Here is a 16,222-nt window from a genome sequence, read left to right as displayed (position 1 = left end):
TTTATTTTAATACAGGCATATACCGTTGCTTTCTTGTAACATGCAAAAAGTGGATTAACTGGCTGTTTCTTCTCTTAAGCACTTGATATGTCAAGATAAAATTTTACAAATCTCTTTCTAAATATCCATAACTATAGAATGAATAAACTGCAATATAGAAGCAGCTAAGTTGCTTTTTACATCTATTTCAAACAGAATAACCTAAAATTCCAGGTGAAGTGTGATTGAAAAATACCACTTCAAATCTTTTAACAAACTTAAATGGGCTTTTTGCTGATTTCCCGTCCAGCACAACAGTTTTCGATGCCACTTAACCTTAAAAATGATTAAAAATTTGGAGAAAAAAAAACTGCTAAACTACAAAACAGCGACACTTTAAAACTGACTTCTAATCTCTAATGTACAGTACAAACAGCGTTCTGTGTCTGACTGCTGACGTCTCGGAGTTTCCTCGTTGGCTGCTGAACCCTCACAGCTGATATCACACAGAAAGTGTGTTGGATGGAGGAAACACTATGAGAAGTGGATGTGCAACACACACACCTAATTAACACCTCGGCAGGAGGCTGCGACATGCTACGGTTTCATTAGCGCATCACACCTGACTCACATGTGATTGGCTCAGGAGGCTACAGTGGCTCGAAAGGACAAAACACGAGGCTCCAAATGCGCACATGCAGCACATTCTCTTGATGTTTGCACTTTTATTCTTGTACCTGCTTTGTCCTCAGTTGCCACTGCAGCAGGGCGGCGAGTTACGAAATGTTTAAAGGAGCGTTTATTTCATTTTTTTGCCCATTTGGAGAAAGAAGAGCTTCACAACAAGCTAAAAGACACATCACTTTATAAATCTGATCCAGCAGAAACGGAGCAGCTTTATTATGTTTATACCCACTGAATGAATCCAACATTTACACTATTTTAGGTTGGTTTTGAGGCCCAGTTTACACGTAGCAAAAATGGTGATATTTCAATGGGCCTTTAGTTTACATGTAAACGAAGCTACAAGTCAGCTACAACAGCTTTTCCAACCAGAGAAGAAACCAGTGAAACTACAATTATTTCAGTCACTGAACAAATGGAAAATGTGGGTAGTATTTCAATTTTCAGAGGAAATTCTGGGGAACAGAGGTCTTTCAAATCAGTTTTGTTCATTAATGGGACACATAATCAAGCATGACAGACTTCTTAGTTTATTATATGGTCAGAAATAACAGGAAAACTCAGATTTCTGTCAAATAATGTAACACAGACTCACTGACTTTACTGTACTCAGACTGATTATGTTTACTGCCATGCAGAGTCGAGCCCCAAATGTATGTTGTGAGCAGGAAAAATACAGTTCACATTTTTAACACTACTTATAAGGTGAAATTTACTTAATCCAACTGAACTTTGACTCCTGTGTATTTAGATTTCAGGGCCTTCACATTCAGTAGTTTCAGACTGATTCACAGTAAACATCCTCCTCAGGTATTTTTGTCTCATTACTTTGGACATTATCACTGCATCAGGAAATCCAAGAATAAAACAGTTCTGGATTCAAAATCCATCCATCCATTATCTATATACCGCTTAATCCTCACTGGGGTCATGGGGGGCTGGAGCCTATCCCAGCTGACTCAGGGTGAAGGCAGGGGACACCCTGGACAGGTCACCAGTCTATCACAGGGCTACACTTAGAGACAGACAACCAAGCACACTCACATTCACACCTACGGACAATTTAGAATCACCAATTAACCTCAACATGTTTTTGGACTGTGGGAGGAAGCTGGAGAACCCGGAGAGAACCCACGCTGCACGGGGAGAACATGCAAACTCCACACAGAAAGATCCCGGGTGTCCTCACCGGGACGGGAACCAGCGACACCAGCAACATTTTGTGCTATAGAAATTTCAGGAAAATCTGGAATAGTTGAGCAGAAATGGCTCTAAAAATGTGATGATTTCAGATGAAATGACTCTTTAAGAAGTCACTTAAAATCACATAGTCCCATTAGAAATCCTGTGCATCTGTATTTTTGCTAACTCATACAACTATGAAAAAAATACATAGCAGTAAAGTTGCTTTTTGAATCAATTTCAGAAATGAAAAAGCAATATTCTACACAAGCAGTCATTTACAAAAACCAGTTCGTTTTTCTTGCTGATTTGTCCAACATGAGTTCTTGACTATGAACTGAGTTTAACAGAAGCAGCAGGAACAGTTGTCTGCTGAATCTACTCCTTAAAAATGAGGAAATATCTGGTGATAACTGGTACAAATAAAAACCGAGACAGTCACTGAGTCACAGTATTTTCTGCTCATCAGTTAAACCTCCGTCCAGTTCTGACACCTAAACGTACGGACACTAAATCATCCAGGATTATTGGCACCTCTGAGCTCAGCAGCTGATTCATGAGTCACATAAACAAAGAAGAAAATCCTCCGTGAACCTGCTCGTCTCTCCTCCGGTTGCAGAACAGTTTGTTCAAAGCTCCTCATTAACCCGACGGATGAACCCGACAGAGGCCACCTGCAGCCTCATCCTGCTGACTGAACTCATATCTATGTCCGACGGAGCAGCTCATGAATCAAACCATCCTGAGCCGAGGACAAATCCGAGCAACATCAGCCGCTCATCATTAAACTGATCGACTGATCTGTTCTTCTGGTGATTGTAAACAGGAAGTCTCACTGGATCACCTGTAGCCTCAGAACAATCCAGACTCTCAGATAACTGTCCAAAAGTATGTGGACACCATTTAGTTCTGTCATTTCAGATGATGGCGTTCAGAGTTTACGTATTTGTTATTTACAACTTAAAAAACTAATTCCTGCCTCTGACAATTTCTGTTGGTTAATGTTCTGTCATGATCCAGCTCCAACTATGAGGATGAGACAGCACTACAAACTAGACATCAAGACCAACAGACACTGAAAATGGCTTTTGACAACAACAACATATAGAACCTATGAACACCAGTTTCTGTTTCCTACCAATGCGTCCACATCAACATTTAGTCTAAACATCTAAAAACAGAACTCTTGTCTTGTCATACTTACAAGATGTCAAATTCTACTGATGTTAGAGCCTCAGAAGTTGGTGAAATGTTGACCGAAGTCTATATTTTTAGTAGAAATATGGATCCATCCGTATATATACACTTACAGGAACGTTCTGGGGACACAGTACCAGTCTCATTGGATAATTTTGCACATTTTTTATTTTTAAGGACCAATATTCATTAATTATTGTCTTTTAGACAATTTTGACTAATTCTGTATAAATTTCAAGTAATTTTGGACAACTTTGAGTCATATAGGGGATTTTTTGTCTTATTTTGGAAAAAGTCTTTAGTAATTTTGGATGATTTTGGACAAAGTTTCCTGCCAAAATGTCTAAAAACTGGAACCTTGTCTTGTTCAACTTTCCACACATCAGATTCTACTGATGCTAGAGCCTCAAAAGTTGGTGAAATGACGACATAAGATATATATATACACACACAATAACATTATACATTTTTAACTTTCTTCCATTTTCAAGAGCAAATAGTCAAAAATGCGTCCTCTGTTGGAGCCATTCAATCATTCTGATCTGCTGGAAACGATTCTGTGTGTGTTCTCACCACATTTCATGGCTGTGGGAGTTTTATTTCTGGACATATTAAACCATTAAAACGGGTCACAGGTAAGACGTAATTGCTTTTTTTAGGGTGAACATACAAAAATTGTTAGGTCTGAAAACATAGAAAATTCTCAAAATTCTGCCAAAATATGTCAGAACACTGGAGGGCAGAATTTTTTTTTGTTTACAGGATCAAACACTTTATTTTTAGTGGGTTTTTTTGTGGGGTTTTTTTGAGACACGTACAATAGTGATAATAAGGGATTTTACTGAAATATGACAATTTTAAGCTTATTTTTTCGTTTACTGTCCTGATGGAACCATATGTCCTACAGGATGCATTCAAAGATTATTGGAAGGTTGAAAATCTGACTGTTCTTAGTGTTTTTACAGTTTCTTACAATAAAACGTGTAATTGTGATCTTTTTCTTAAAGGAATATCTGCCTTCAAACCCACCACCTCAGAACATTCACAGTAATTCTAGTCATGACTGTTCTGATTAATGATGTTAATACATTTAAAAGTCAACCTGTACAACAGTTTCTACATTACAGAAGACGTATCTTTTCACTGTCATTTGCTAATTTCGTAATTATGCTTTTAACACTATTGGACCAGCATGTAAATCTCCTTCAGCCTTCACGAATGAAATAAATCTCCAGGTGTCCACATACGTTTGGCTGTGAGGCAGATAGTGATCAGTGTGTATTGATCCTGAGGCTTTATCAATGAGCTGCCTGCTGACTGGGAGTTTCTGTTCATGATGGTTGGTGTTACAGCGACATCTCGTGGCCACAATAATTACCTGCAGTCAAAAAAATGTTTTTATACAAAACAAGCGGGTGCTGTGTTTCAAATAGCTGATTGTAACAGTGTTTGTCACTGAGGCAGGTTTTTAATATTAAAAACAGTTTGTTGTTTCTCTCCATGAGCAGCATTTTCTGCTGTTTTACAATTCTTCAATTTCATTTGGCAGACGCTTTCATCCAAAGCAACACACATCTGAGAGCGGATACAACACAAGCGAGGATCTAGTCAGGAGAAAACAATCTAGATAAGTGCCATAGAACAAATTCAAGTGTGATAGGGTGTTGATGCCAATAGCAGGCTGTGTGGGAGGTAATAGCATTTTTTTTTTTTTTTTTTTTTTGGGCTTTTCAGTTCAAGGTGTTCAGTGAAGAGCTGGGTCTTTAGTCTTTTCGTAAAGACTGAGAGGGAGTCAGCATTTATTGTTGGAGCTTATTGACTTGGTTGAGTTGAAAACTTTGGTAAATGAACAGCTGCTTAAGTCATTTTAAGCAGGAAATGCCCAAAATAATCTGGTGCCAGCTTCTCAAATGTGAATATTTGGTACCTTTGACAGTTTAACATGAAACTTCAGTGAAACTTCAGTTTTTCACCATTTTCTGCTGTTACACACAGAATTATTAGTTATGAAAGAAAATAACCATCAGAACAAATTGAGACTAAAAATGATCCTCCAGTAAAGGAATTAAACAACCGTCCTGTTCATTTTTTGTACGTCAAAAACGTCGATTCAAGGCACAAGATGGAAAATGGTTGATTTTGTGCAGATTTCTGAAACATTAGAGCATGTAAACAAAAATGACTTGAAATCACGTGATGTGGAGCTCTAAGGAGATCCATACACTCTAGTGTAAGGACTAAATAAATCACAGTCCTGATGTTAGATGGATTAAAACTGACACAACTCACTTCTTCGCCGTCCTCTTCTGCTCCAGGTGTCGATGAGCCTCCAGACGAGATTCGGGGGTGAACGAACACGGCGTCTCCCAGAACTCTCGCTCTCGTCTCCCCTCATCAGACTCTTGGTTCTTCAGGTTCTCCTCCAGATCCTGGTTCTCCTCCAAGCCTGGACTGCAGAGAAACATTCAGTGGCTTATCATAACTTAAATTACTTCAGAATCAGTGCAGTTTAATGACACTTTGTCAGAACTCGTAGGTTCTTTCTGAGGCTGTTAAATGACAGAAGCTTCGTCCAGTTATAGTTTCTGTTTACTTTTCCTTCACCTCACTTCAGAGGGAAGTCAGGTCAAGTTAATAATGTCAGTTTTTCTTTTTACCTGCATGAGACTCGTTTTCTCTTATTGCATTTACGTTTAAATAACTCTGTTTTCAACTTATGTAAAAACATAAAAATCCCCAAAATCGATCAAATTATCTTAAGTTTTCATCGATATGTGGTTCTCCTCAATCGCAAAATTAAATGTAACTTTTCTTTATTGTTAGTACTGATAGCCAAACAAATGAGCACTTTATTAAACCCAAAGAGAAGTATTTTTGTTAAAGCAAAACAAGCCACTGACTCTAAATGTAGAACTATAGCTATACAATAAACACTGTACAATGACAATAATTTGCTATTATAGACTATTGTTAGAAAAAATCTCATGTAGAATTAAATACAATGTCAAGTTATGTAGAATTATAAAAGATTTATAGAAAAATAGCAATTCTTGGGCTAAATCTGGGTCTCAAACAAAGATTTTTGGCCTTTTTTCTGTCTCTTCCACCCACTTTACATGGATTAACTACTGTGTGTGAGCACATTTGTTCTGTTCGTTGATCTGCTGTTATTAGTTGTATTGTGTTGAATTATATTGTAATTTCAATTTTTTTTTAAAAAAGTAGAATTCTAGAGAAAAACTGCCCGACATGAGATGAGACTCTTTCACCTCCTGTTTGCAATCAGAAACTTATCAAACAGAATTCTGAGTTTAACCTCAGCTTTTCTCTCTGAATTCGGACTTTTTAAAACCACAATTCTGACTTGCTTTCATTAAATTTTGACTTCAATCTCAAATTTCACATTTAAATGTTCAAATTTACTTGTTTTTCCTAAATTCTCTTCTTCTCTTTTTCTTTGAATTCTGCACAATATTCTGAAGACGTTCTGTACAAACTACACAGTGAACAAATCTTTTAGGTATTAAAATGATGCTGTTACTTATTGAAGCAGGTGAAATGAGCTTGAATACATTCATCTCAAGTGGTGAAATAAGTATGTGGATTATTTATTAATACAGTGTGCCCTGATTCTTTAGTTGGAAGCCCAAGATCAAACCGGAGAAATCTTCAGTTCTCAGATGTAGAATTTATTTAGTCACAGGTAAAGTGAGGCAGCGCTGGGCTCAGAATGACACAGCTCTTGTGAGAGAGCTCTATCAGAAGGAGCCCCGATATCCAGAAGTGATTCACATTTATCTTCCATGGCTGGGACTGCCCCGTACAGACGTTGGACCTGTACGCAACCGAGGTTAATTGGTTACTGTGATGCGAACAGACTAGCCGCTGTTCACATGGAAGGTCACTGAAATGTAAACAGAAAACTGCTTGGATCGAATACAAAGTGTGTGTGTGTGTGTGTGTTGTCCAAAAGACGTGTATCTAAAGCAACTGATAGAAAAGAGGAGTTTCCGCTGTCTCCCAGCATGTAAACCAGTTCTCACCTTCAAGGATGTGCATTGTGCTCAGTAGAAAAAAGTAAAACGGGATCATAGGTTTAGTGGAGAAATACAGATTCAGAATACATGATAGCTCCAAACATAATTAATTATAGCAACAGCAAAGTAAAAATATTGCATTGCAAATGAAGTAGAAGTCCTTGTTCGGTTAATCTGATCATCTGATCTCATCAGTGTGTCAGCAGCAGGTTACTGTTGGAGCTGCTGTGGGTTTGAGCTACTTCATATCCGGTTTGTTATAGATTCAGAAACAACAGAAGGCTTCAAACGTGATTATTGGAAGACGAAAGAAGAAAAAACTAAATACTGGTACACAAATCTGTTTTCCTCTAATCATTGATTTTTGCTGAGAAAGAGGATCATTTGAACATTTATTGAAATAAGCCAGAAATTTAGAGAGAAAAATAACTGTTTGGTGGAACTGTTAAAACGTATAAACATCTGAAATGTCTGAAAATGTTCAAAGTTTTGATCTGTAAGTTTGTGTTGCATCTTAATAGCTTGTAATATAATTGATTGGTGAAATCTGCACTAGAATGTAGAATATTTTGCTCTAAAATGTAGCGGAGAAAGCTGCGCAAACTGGAAATGCTCAAATAAAGTACAAGAAGCCCAAATCTGAGTTACTTTCCATTGCTGTTAGTGAGAAGTGTCGGGGGGAAATCAATGTTTGGTGGAGCTGTTAACAACTTATAGACATCTTAAATATCAGCCAAACCACACAATGTGTTTTGGAAGAAGCTGAAAAGTTTTCATCTTTAACTTTGTGTTGCATTTTGAAAGCTTGTCGCAATATTCATCGTTGAGATCTGCAGGAGAAAGTAAAATATTTTGCTCTGAAATGTAGCAGAGAAAGCTGCAGAAAATGTAAATGTTCACATCAAAGTAATTGTACTTCCATCACTGTTGATCACTATTATCTTGTGAACATTTCTAGGCAGCAGGACGTCGCTGTGTTTGAACTCACGTTGTGTTGTTGATGTCGGTGTACCAGCGGCCATCGAAGCCTGGTTTCTTCTCCTTGTTTCCCTTCTCTCCTCCTGCCGCCTTCCTATTTGCCTCCTCCTTCTCCTTGGATCTCTTCCTCAGATATTCCTCCTCCTGCTCGCCGACCCGAATCATCACCTCCTCCAGACCCTGAGAGGCTCGAATCCTCTCCGACCGGCTGATCTCCGTCCCGTCCAGCCACTAAAGAAGACGGAAGGGATCCAAACCTGAATCTGTGTCTAGATTTTAACGCGTAGATCCAAACTGTTCAAGCCGACTGCCAGCTAACAGTTAAATTATATCACAAATCGAGTCTTATTTTGTGCTTTTGTTGTGTCTCAGCTTTACTACAGACAAAAAATGCTCATAAATAATAAGAAAAAGATGACTAATGCACAACTGGTGCAAAAAGTACAAGTGAAGTAAAAGAGCAAAGTGTATAAGTGAATTTGTAGATTCCATTTCTTACATTTACCTGCTGGCACACAACGATGCATCCAAATTGTAAGACAAAATGATGAGGGTCGATCACGATGTCATGGTCGAAAAACATGTTGAGGTTAATTGGTGATTCTAAATTGTCCGTAGGTGTGAATGTGAGTGTGCTTGGTTGTCTGTCTCTAAGTGATATGATAGACTGGTGACCTGTCCAGGGTGTCCCCTGCCTTCACCCTAAGTCAGCTGGGATAGACTCCAGCCCCCCCGCGACCCTTGTGAGGAATAAGTGGTGTATAGGTAGTGGATGGATGGATGATTGTATAGAAGACGAAGGATGTACATGTCAGAAAATATACTGTAGATCAGCTATAGTTCCTGGTTGTTCTACCAGGTGGAGCCTCTTATTGTTTAATACTGTAGAGACCAGAGGAGGCATCACTCAGACTACAGGCAGTTCACATTGGCAAGCAGAGAGCATTGTGGGAGTTTAGCTAGCAACAGACACCATGACAGAGACTTCTGTGGAGGTTAATGACCTCTAACTAGAGCTTATTTGTTTATGACAAACTAGGACTGACTTATTCTAATACCTCAGTGACAAACAGCACGTAACTGAGCCACCATTGTGGGGCTTAACTAACAATAGGCAACGTGACAAAGGCTGCTGTGGTGGTCAATAACCTCTGCACAGGTGGATGTAACTGTAACTGACTGATGAATCCACAGGAAAGCAGGTGACGCTACCTTCAGTTGCGGCAGAGCAGCCACCACGTACTGCCTGTAGCCCTCGAACTCAGTGCAGGGATTCCCCACTAAAAACAGCTCCGTCAGGTGGATGTTGTGTTTCAGAGAATCGACGGTGCTCAGACGCCCGACAAAGTTCACCGTCAGGTCCAACTTCTGGAGGTTCTCGCAGCCTGACGGCAGAAAGCAAACACGCAAACACTGCGTTTATACTCTAACAGGCAAAACTGTGACGTTTGCAAACTGTGACGTTTGCAAAGTGCGACGCTAAACTGTTTTCTAATAAATAAAACAATTAATCCAGGAAAGAAGTGGCAGATCAGTCAGGAAGGAAAACAACCACTAGATGCAGACTTAGTCATAATTAGGACTGTTTTCCATTACTAGTAGGTCTGTTGAATATATATATATATATTTTTTTTTTTGATTTATCGATCATTTGTTTGGTCTACAAAATGTCAAAAATGATTAAAGTGTTTCCCAGTAGCCAAAATGAAAAATGTCCTATTTTGTTTACAACCCAAAATGTTGCTGCAGGAGAAAAGAAACCAGAAAATTTACACATTTAAGACTATTTACATAAACCCATCAATCAATCACCAAAGTTAAGGCTTTATTTTTTTCATTTTACCAGTATATTTGAGACAGAAAATATTTCTTCAGGCTCTGATGATAAACTGCAACAGACATTAGTTGGTCCCTCTAACGGTTTATAGATAAATTATTAATCAGGATAAATAAAAAGATAAGAAATTGCTGCAGTCCCAGTCAGAGCATTTTAAATTAAATCAGCTGTAGTGAGTATTTGCTGTGCTAAAAACAGAGGTTATTCTGCTTGTACCGGGCCATTGAAGGACGACTACAGACAACAGTAAAGCCAGTGATTCTGTGTTATCTTATTTGATAGAAATCAAGTATTTCTCTGTTATTTCTGACTATTTGATACACAAAAAATTCACTCACGCTTGACTGAATAAAACCACAATCTACAAAACTGGTTTAAAAAAAAAAAACAACAACAAAAGTTCTCTTACCACTCTGTCAGCTGCTAAAATCTCGTTGGGATACATCAAAAATTCACCTACGGAAGTTAAACTCTGACCTAAAAGCCACTGAAGGGCTGCTGCTCAGGAACTGTAGTGTAGAATCACATTACATCACATTTATCATGCAGATGACTTCAACTCGCCTCATCCAGCAGCTACAAATGGTTTCACAACGCTGCAAAGCAAATTATTTGAACTGTCTGCCTTCTCTTAAATCACCAACAGCTGCCACTGATCAACCTCAGCTTTCTTCTTTTCAGACCCTCAATTATAGAGCAGTGAGAGTGCCAAATTACAAAAATAAATCTATAAAACAATTATAAAATAAAAGTGGAAACATAAAGAAGAATAAATAAAATTAATTATTTTGGCATTTTAAGGCATTTTTATTCAAAACTGAATCCATAAAAGAAAAGGCTAATAAAAGTAGAAATATAAAGACAAATAAATAAAATAATAAAAACAATAAGAAGAAGAAATGTGCTTTTATAAATCAAAATTAATTTAACATTGCTTTTAAGATGCACTTTATTGTTGCTTTTTACTGTGCACATTAAAGGCCACATTACAAGGTGCATTATAATGTGCTTTAAAAGCCATGGTCGGAGGAGGAAACAAAACAACACAAATACAGACACACAGCAAAAACTGGCTCCTAAAACAGCTTTAAATGGAAGCACAAAATTCTTGTAATAAAACTAACAATGTTCAGGAGTTCATGTTTGTTCTGGATACTGACCTTCAAGGTTTTCAATGGCTTCAATGTTGTTCAAGGCCAGATTCAGATACTCCAGTTTCTTTAGGTGGCCGAGATTCTCTATACGGAGAAATAGGATTCAAGCACACAACACAAGAAGTTCAGAGTAAACACTGAGTGGGTGATTTTCTTGTCAAAAGATGTTTATGAAGGTGGTAGGAAACACAAAACTGTTATATACCTAATTTCAGTGATGATTTTTTTTAACATGTAGTCCTGAAAACAACCCGTTTTAACCCAGCTTTAGTCTTAGCATTAAGATTTATTCCGATATGTAAACCAGTCGTCTGTGTTTCCTGGTTGTATCCACATTGATCCTCACCTATCCTGGGGATGAGGTTGTTCTGCAGATAGAGGATTTTCAGGTCTCTGCACCATCGGTCGATGTGTTCGATCCTCTCAATGTCCTGCTGATGCAGAGAAACTTCCTCCAGAGAGAAGATCTCACAGTCATTGTGCTCGGCACGTCGGCGGATCAGATCCTCTGTGACTGGACCAAACAGAAACATGTGACAGGTTTATGCTGACGTGGGCCTTAAAAAAAACCCTGAGGTGCAGTACAAACGAGCGCAACAAAACAATATATTTGTTCCATGATTTGGATGACTGTAACTGTGATAAAAGTAAAAAATAAATAAATCCAGAGGAAACAGTCCTAAACAGCTAGAAAAAACAAGCTAAACTGAAGCATCTGTTCACGTTTTGAGGAAGAAGAATAAAAAAAAAAAACAGATTGCATTCATTTTGGGTGAGTCTTACAAATCTGACCTGTTAAAGTTTGTCATAATTGCAATTGGATTTTTCTGAAAAATTCAGTTTGTAATAGAAACGAAATTTTAAATGAAAGTGGACTGAAGTTTCACTTTGGCAAACAAAAACAACAACAACAATAAAATGCAGATTACATTAATTTTTGGTGAGTCTCATTAGTTTAATCTGTCTGTCAGAATCACTTCACACAAGTCGAAATATCATTATGTCTGTTCGTTGATGTGTTTGGGTGCAATTTAAACTTGTTCCATGCTGAAAGTAGTACAGGAATGTTAAAACATCTATTATAATAAGTATGCCTCTGAAACTTTTGTAGAAAAAGTGAGCAGGGTGTTCATTCTAACATGAAGCCAGCATGGACATTAACTAAAGTAAAGTTTAAGGTAGTCGCTAGCTAGCATATATCTGTCATTAACATGTTATGTAGAAACTAACCTAACTAATTAATTGAGCAAACATGAGCTCATGTAGCTACATGCTAGCCCAGTTTGAGCCTCTCAGGGTTTAGCTTACATCCGGGTCACCAGGCTAACCGCCGTGTTTACACCTTTCATGTTTGGGAAAACCACCAGGTCCTTTAAAAACACTCACCAATGTTCTGAAAATGTCCCTGAAGTCCTCAAACACGCATCTGACCGCGTGGATAATAAAATATTCATTTCGTTGAAAGATAAATAACAATTTTTGACTCCTTTCCCAAAACACATTTGTTTTCAGACTAAAACAAAGATGGCGTCCTGCCGACTGCCTGAATGGAAAACTGATTAAAATCCTTCAAATTAACATTTAATGAACAATTTTCCGTCCCTGTGGTTAGATAAGGATTCCCGAAACACATTCGGTGATTGTTTAATACAATATTTTGGGTTTTTTAAAACATCGCGGGTTAATTAATGTTAATACAATTCAAGTTAGCTGTGTGAACTTCCTTTTCTTCTTTTTTTTAACACATCCGCAACAAGTTATTCGGCTTCCAACTTATAAAAAACGGCTTCAGTGAGATTTAATTGTAAAGACAGTCGCTGATACTAATGAATTATCGCAACAGTAGAAGTATAGAGGAAAATTAAAGGGGTTTAAGGGGAGTTTATTTGTATTTTGCTCATATTTTTTAACTTACTGTGAACCATCTTCTCTGTTGTCAGCCGTTACTGTAGAAACCGAGCAGCTGCTGCGTTCAACAGCTGTGGGAAATCTTACAACAAACAGCCTGTAACTGAAACTGGAGAGGCTCAGAGAGGAAAGTTTAGCACAGGGGTGGGCAATCCTGGTCCTCAAGGGCCACAATCCTGCATGTTTTAGATGTTTCCCTCTTCCAACACACCTGATTCAAATTGATTTTGGCCCTCGAGGACCAGGATTGCCCACCCCTGGTTTAGCAGCATCCAGAATTCAGCGTTCTAATGAAATTAATCGATTTAAAAATGTGCTGATTGTGGCTGTGATGCAGTTCACTGCAGGATAAATGCTGACAAGTTCTCTTTTAATTATGTTTAAGCATAAATAAACGCATTTCAATCAAGTTTGACACCAGAGGCTTTGCTTCGTAGTACAGGCCCCAGGATTTTCTTTTTGTTGCAAATCTAAATCAGTTGTAAAATAAAGAGTAGTACAGCTGTAGAATACTGTTAAAAATAATAATGAATAAAATCCAAACCCATAAAAAACGTAACAATCTGGGAGCAAGGATGCCAGAAAAAATATATTTTTAAAAAATAGAATATTTATGGCAAATCTGGGAGAATATCTGTTCAATAATTATATTTAAGTGGATTCAAATACAGTAAAACAGTATGATTTCACAATTTCAGACATTGTAAAAGGACCAAATACTACTTGTATAAAATACAGATTTTTAATGTGGACATTCTGTACAGTTTGGCCTATTTTGTTGTTGTTTTTGTCGTCGTTGTTGTTGTTGTTGTTGTTTCGGAATCAGAAAGGATGTGTTCAAGTAAGTTTTTAAATAAAAGGAATTTGACTTGTTGTTTTGGTGCATAACAATAATGGTTACATAAAGATTAAACAGCCATATGTATAAGTGTAATGAGATAAATAAGATGCAGAGTTTTAGGTCAGATAGTTGTAAGTGCAATGTGTTTTAAGTTACAAAAAAAAAGAAGAAGACTATTTCTGATGCAGATTTCTGATGAGGACAGAAGATTACAGGTTACAGATTTAGACTGTTTTTTATTTGATTTTATACTATTAGAATTATTGTCTGTAATTTAACAAAATAGCAAAAACCTGTAACGTACCAGACTTCATTTTTGAGAGCGAGAAAGCGTGCGATTTGGAAGCCCAATACGGGAACTTCAACCTGGGATGAAGTGGATGTTGGGGTTTACAGAGCGCATCTGAACGCAGCACATGGGCTTTTATTTTGAGGAGACAACGACCGACTCCGAGCACCGACGGTCACCGGAGCATCGCCGCTTCTCCTGGCCGCTCAGCCGCTGTTCGGTGGACACAAGGACCGGCTGACCTCGCGCTGTTCCCCGCTCCGGTAATCTTTCTCGCGGTTGTCGTGTTTTTTTCCCGCCGCTCGGGATGACGAGTTACTCGGCGTTTCACTCCCAGCTGACGTCCATCATGGAGGCGCTGACCAAAGCGGCAGTGGCGGAGATCTGCGAGCTGGTGGACGACAGCTACGCCGTCCTGCAGCTGGAGATCAGCCGCAGCCACAAGGAGAACGAGTCGCTGCGGAGGAAGCTGGAGCTCATCGAGTCCATCATCGCTCGGGGTCACCGGGGGAGCGCCGCTATGCTGGACTACGGCGGCCCGGTGGAGGCAGAGGAAGGCGGCGGGGCGCTGCTGGACTTTACCGTCGGTGAGTTTCGGGGCCTTTTTTTTTTTGTTTTGTTTACCGGAGAGCGTACCGGTCCGTCGGTCATCTGCATGTCAGTGACGCCGCTGATGGAGGCTGTGCTAGCTAACCAGCTGCCGCACCAAACTCCACTAAGATACCGTCAATATTTCGCCTCCAAACTATTGCAGACACATTTCTGACACTTTTCTCTCAGCAGCCTGTTTTGTAAGTTTTATTTTTAAATTCGGCTTTGAACTAAAACTTCAAACTGCTCTCGGTGTCAACTTTTTCCACTGTTTTGACTCTCACTCGGGCTGCTGTTACCCTGCAGCTCGCTAGCATGCACAGTTCGCTAATATACAAGTTCCCATTTTACTGAGATAAACTTTTCCCACTGTTTATGTATGCCGAATCGAAGACTTGTTGTCAAAGAATCATAAAAAGGTACTGCGACGTTTAGTCCTAAATATATAAGTTAAATTTTAAGCAAAGAACTTTAAAATGTTACCAATTCTGAAGGGAGTTCTGCCTATTTTCACAAAACAGGACGCAACCTATGATAGAACTTTTTTTAAAGCGTGAATATTAACTAGGAAAAAAGACAAAAATGCATTAGCATGAGGCTAAATGCGGTGGCAAATAAAATCAGCAATGCAATTTAAGTCAAGTTAATTACTGAAAATATCAATGAGTTAAAGTAAGGCTAAAACAGAGAAGTAGGAAGTCATGCTGGATATGGAAATGGATTTTTCTATACCAATTAATATGTATTGATATTTTCTATTCTATTAATTGTGTATTTATTTTTTCTTTTCTGTACACTGTGGGGATCTGAAAACAGCACTTCAGTTTCTCTGTATTGACTGCTTTAACTTTGATATTGCTCATAAAAAGAAACTGCAAAGAAAGTGACTCAGAAGTGGTGAAACAAGCTCTAGTATGATTACATCCCTCTTGTTCTCCTGGTTCACATATGTCCCTTTCTATATGTTTCTCTTTGTGTTTTTGGCCCAGAACGTGCCTTACCGACTGGACTGAGCTCCAAGCAGCTGAAAGCCTCAAACCTCAGAAGATGTGGAAGAGTTCTGGTGTCGGAGTCGACTTCTGGAGCCGCAGAGGTGAGAACGTCAGCGCTGCACATTTACTGTCACATTATTACAGTTTACAATAGACCTGATTATACTGAAGCATCTGAGGAAAACAGTCAGCTCACATTAGATCTTTTAGACCCTTCCCTCCATCATGATGGACATCCAGCATCCTGCCACATGAAATCAGTCATATTTACTGGTGGTGAAGGTGCCTGCTGGAGTTTTTCTGTTTTTTCATTTGTCAGTTTACTACCAATTTGTTTGAACCTGTGAATATTTGAATGAACTAAAACTGCATCTTGTTGTAAATTACACTTTGCTTGAAAATAACAAGATAATTACAGTTTAAGGTCTGTTATAACAGGGGTTTCCTGCTCAGATGACGACTGCACACAGCAGTTGGCACGATCAGCAATCTGTGTCCTTATTTGACAGGAATCTGTGTATTTTTTCTTATTGTTTGATGAATAAATATGTCA

The 16,222-nt window shown here is 38.5% G+C and overlaps 2 protein-coding genes across 2 annotated transcripts in view; one reads left to right on the top strand and one right to left on the bottom strand.

The window, feature by feature from the left end:
- The window catches only part of dnaaf11 (dynein axonemal assembly factor 11), a 56,899-nt gene extending 43,883 nt beyond the window's left edge, over positions 1 to 13,016 (bottom strand). Inside the window, exons 1-7 of the mRNA XM_008293165.1 lie at positions 12,964 to 13,016; positions 11,395 to 11,562; positions 11,055 to 11,132; positions 9,270 to 9,442; positions 8,068 to 8,288; positions 5,332 to 5,493; positions 14 to 32 (exon numbers count right to left, since the gene is read on the bottom strand). Coding sequence (XP_008291387.1) covers positions 14 to 32; positions 5,332 to 5,493; positions 8,068 to 8,288; positions 9,270 to 9,442; positions 11,055 to 11,132; positions 11,395 to 11,562; positions 12,964 to 12,973 — 831 coding nt within the window. The 5' untranslated portion in view covers positions 12,974 to 13,016. The remainder of the gene's footprint in view (positions 1 to 13; positions 33 to 5,331; positions 5,494 to 8,067; positions 8,289 to 9,269; positions 9,443 to 11,054; positions 11,133 to 11,394; positions 11,563 to 12,963) is intronic.
- A 1,250-nt stretch (positions 13,017 to 14,266) lies between these two features.
- LOC103365672 (uncharacterized) overlaps positions 14,267 to 16,222 on the top strand; it is a 23,186-nt gene continuing 21,230 nt past the window's right edge. The window contains exons 1-2 of the mRNA XM_008293164.1: positions 14,267 to 14,673; positions 15,667 to 15,770. Of these exons, the coding sequence (XP_008291386.1) occupies positions 14,394 to 14,673; positions 15,667 to 15,770 (384 nt within the window). The 5' untranslated portion in view covers positions 14,267 to 14,393. The remainder of the gene's footprint in view (positions 14,674 to 15,666; positions 15,771 to 16,222) is intronic.

This window comes from Stegastes partitus, unplaced genomic scaffold, assembly GCF_000690725.1.
Source record: "Stegastes partitus isolate 25-593 unplaced genomic scaffold, Stegastes_partitus-1.0.2 Scaffold861, whole genome shotgun sequence".
Classification (NCBI taxonomy): Eukaryota; Metazoa; Chordata; class Actinopteri; family Pomacentridae; genus Stegastes; species Stegastes partitus.
This window is presented reverse-complemented; position numbering and strand designations above follow the sequence as displayed.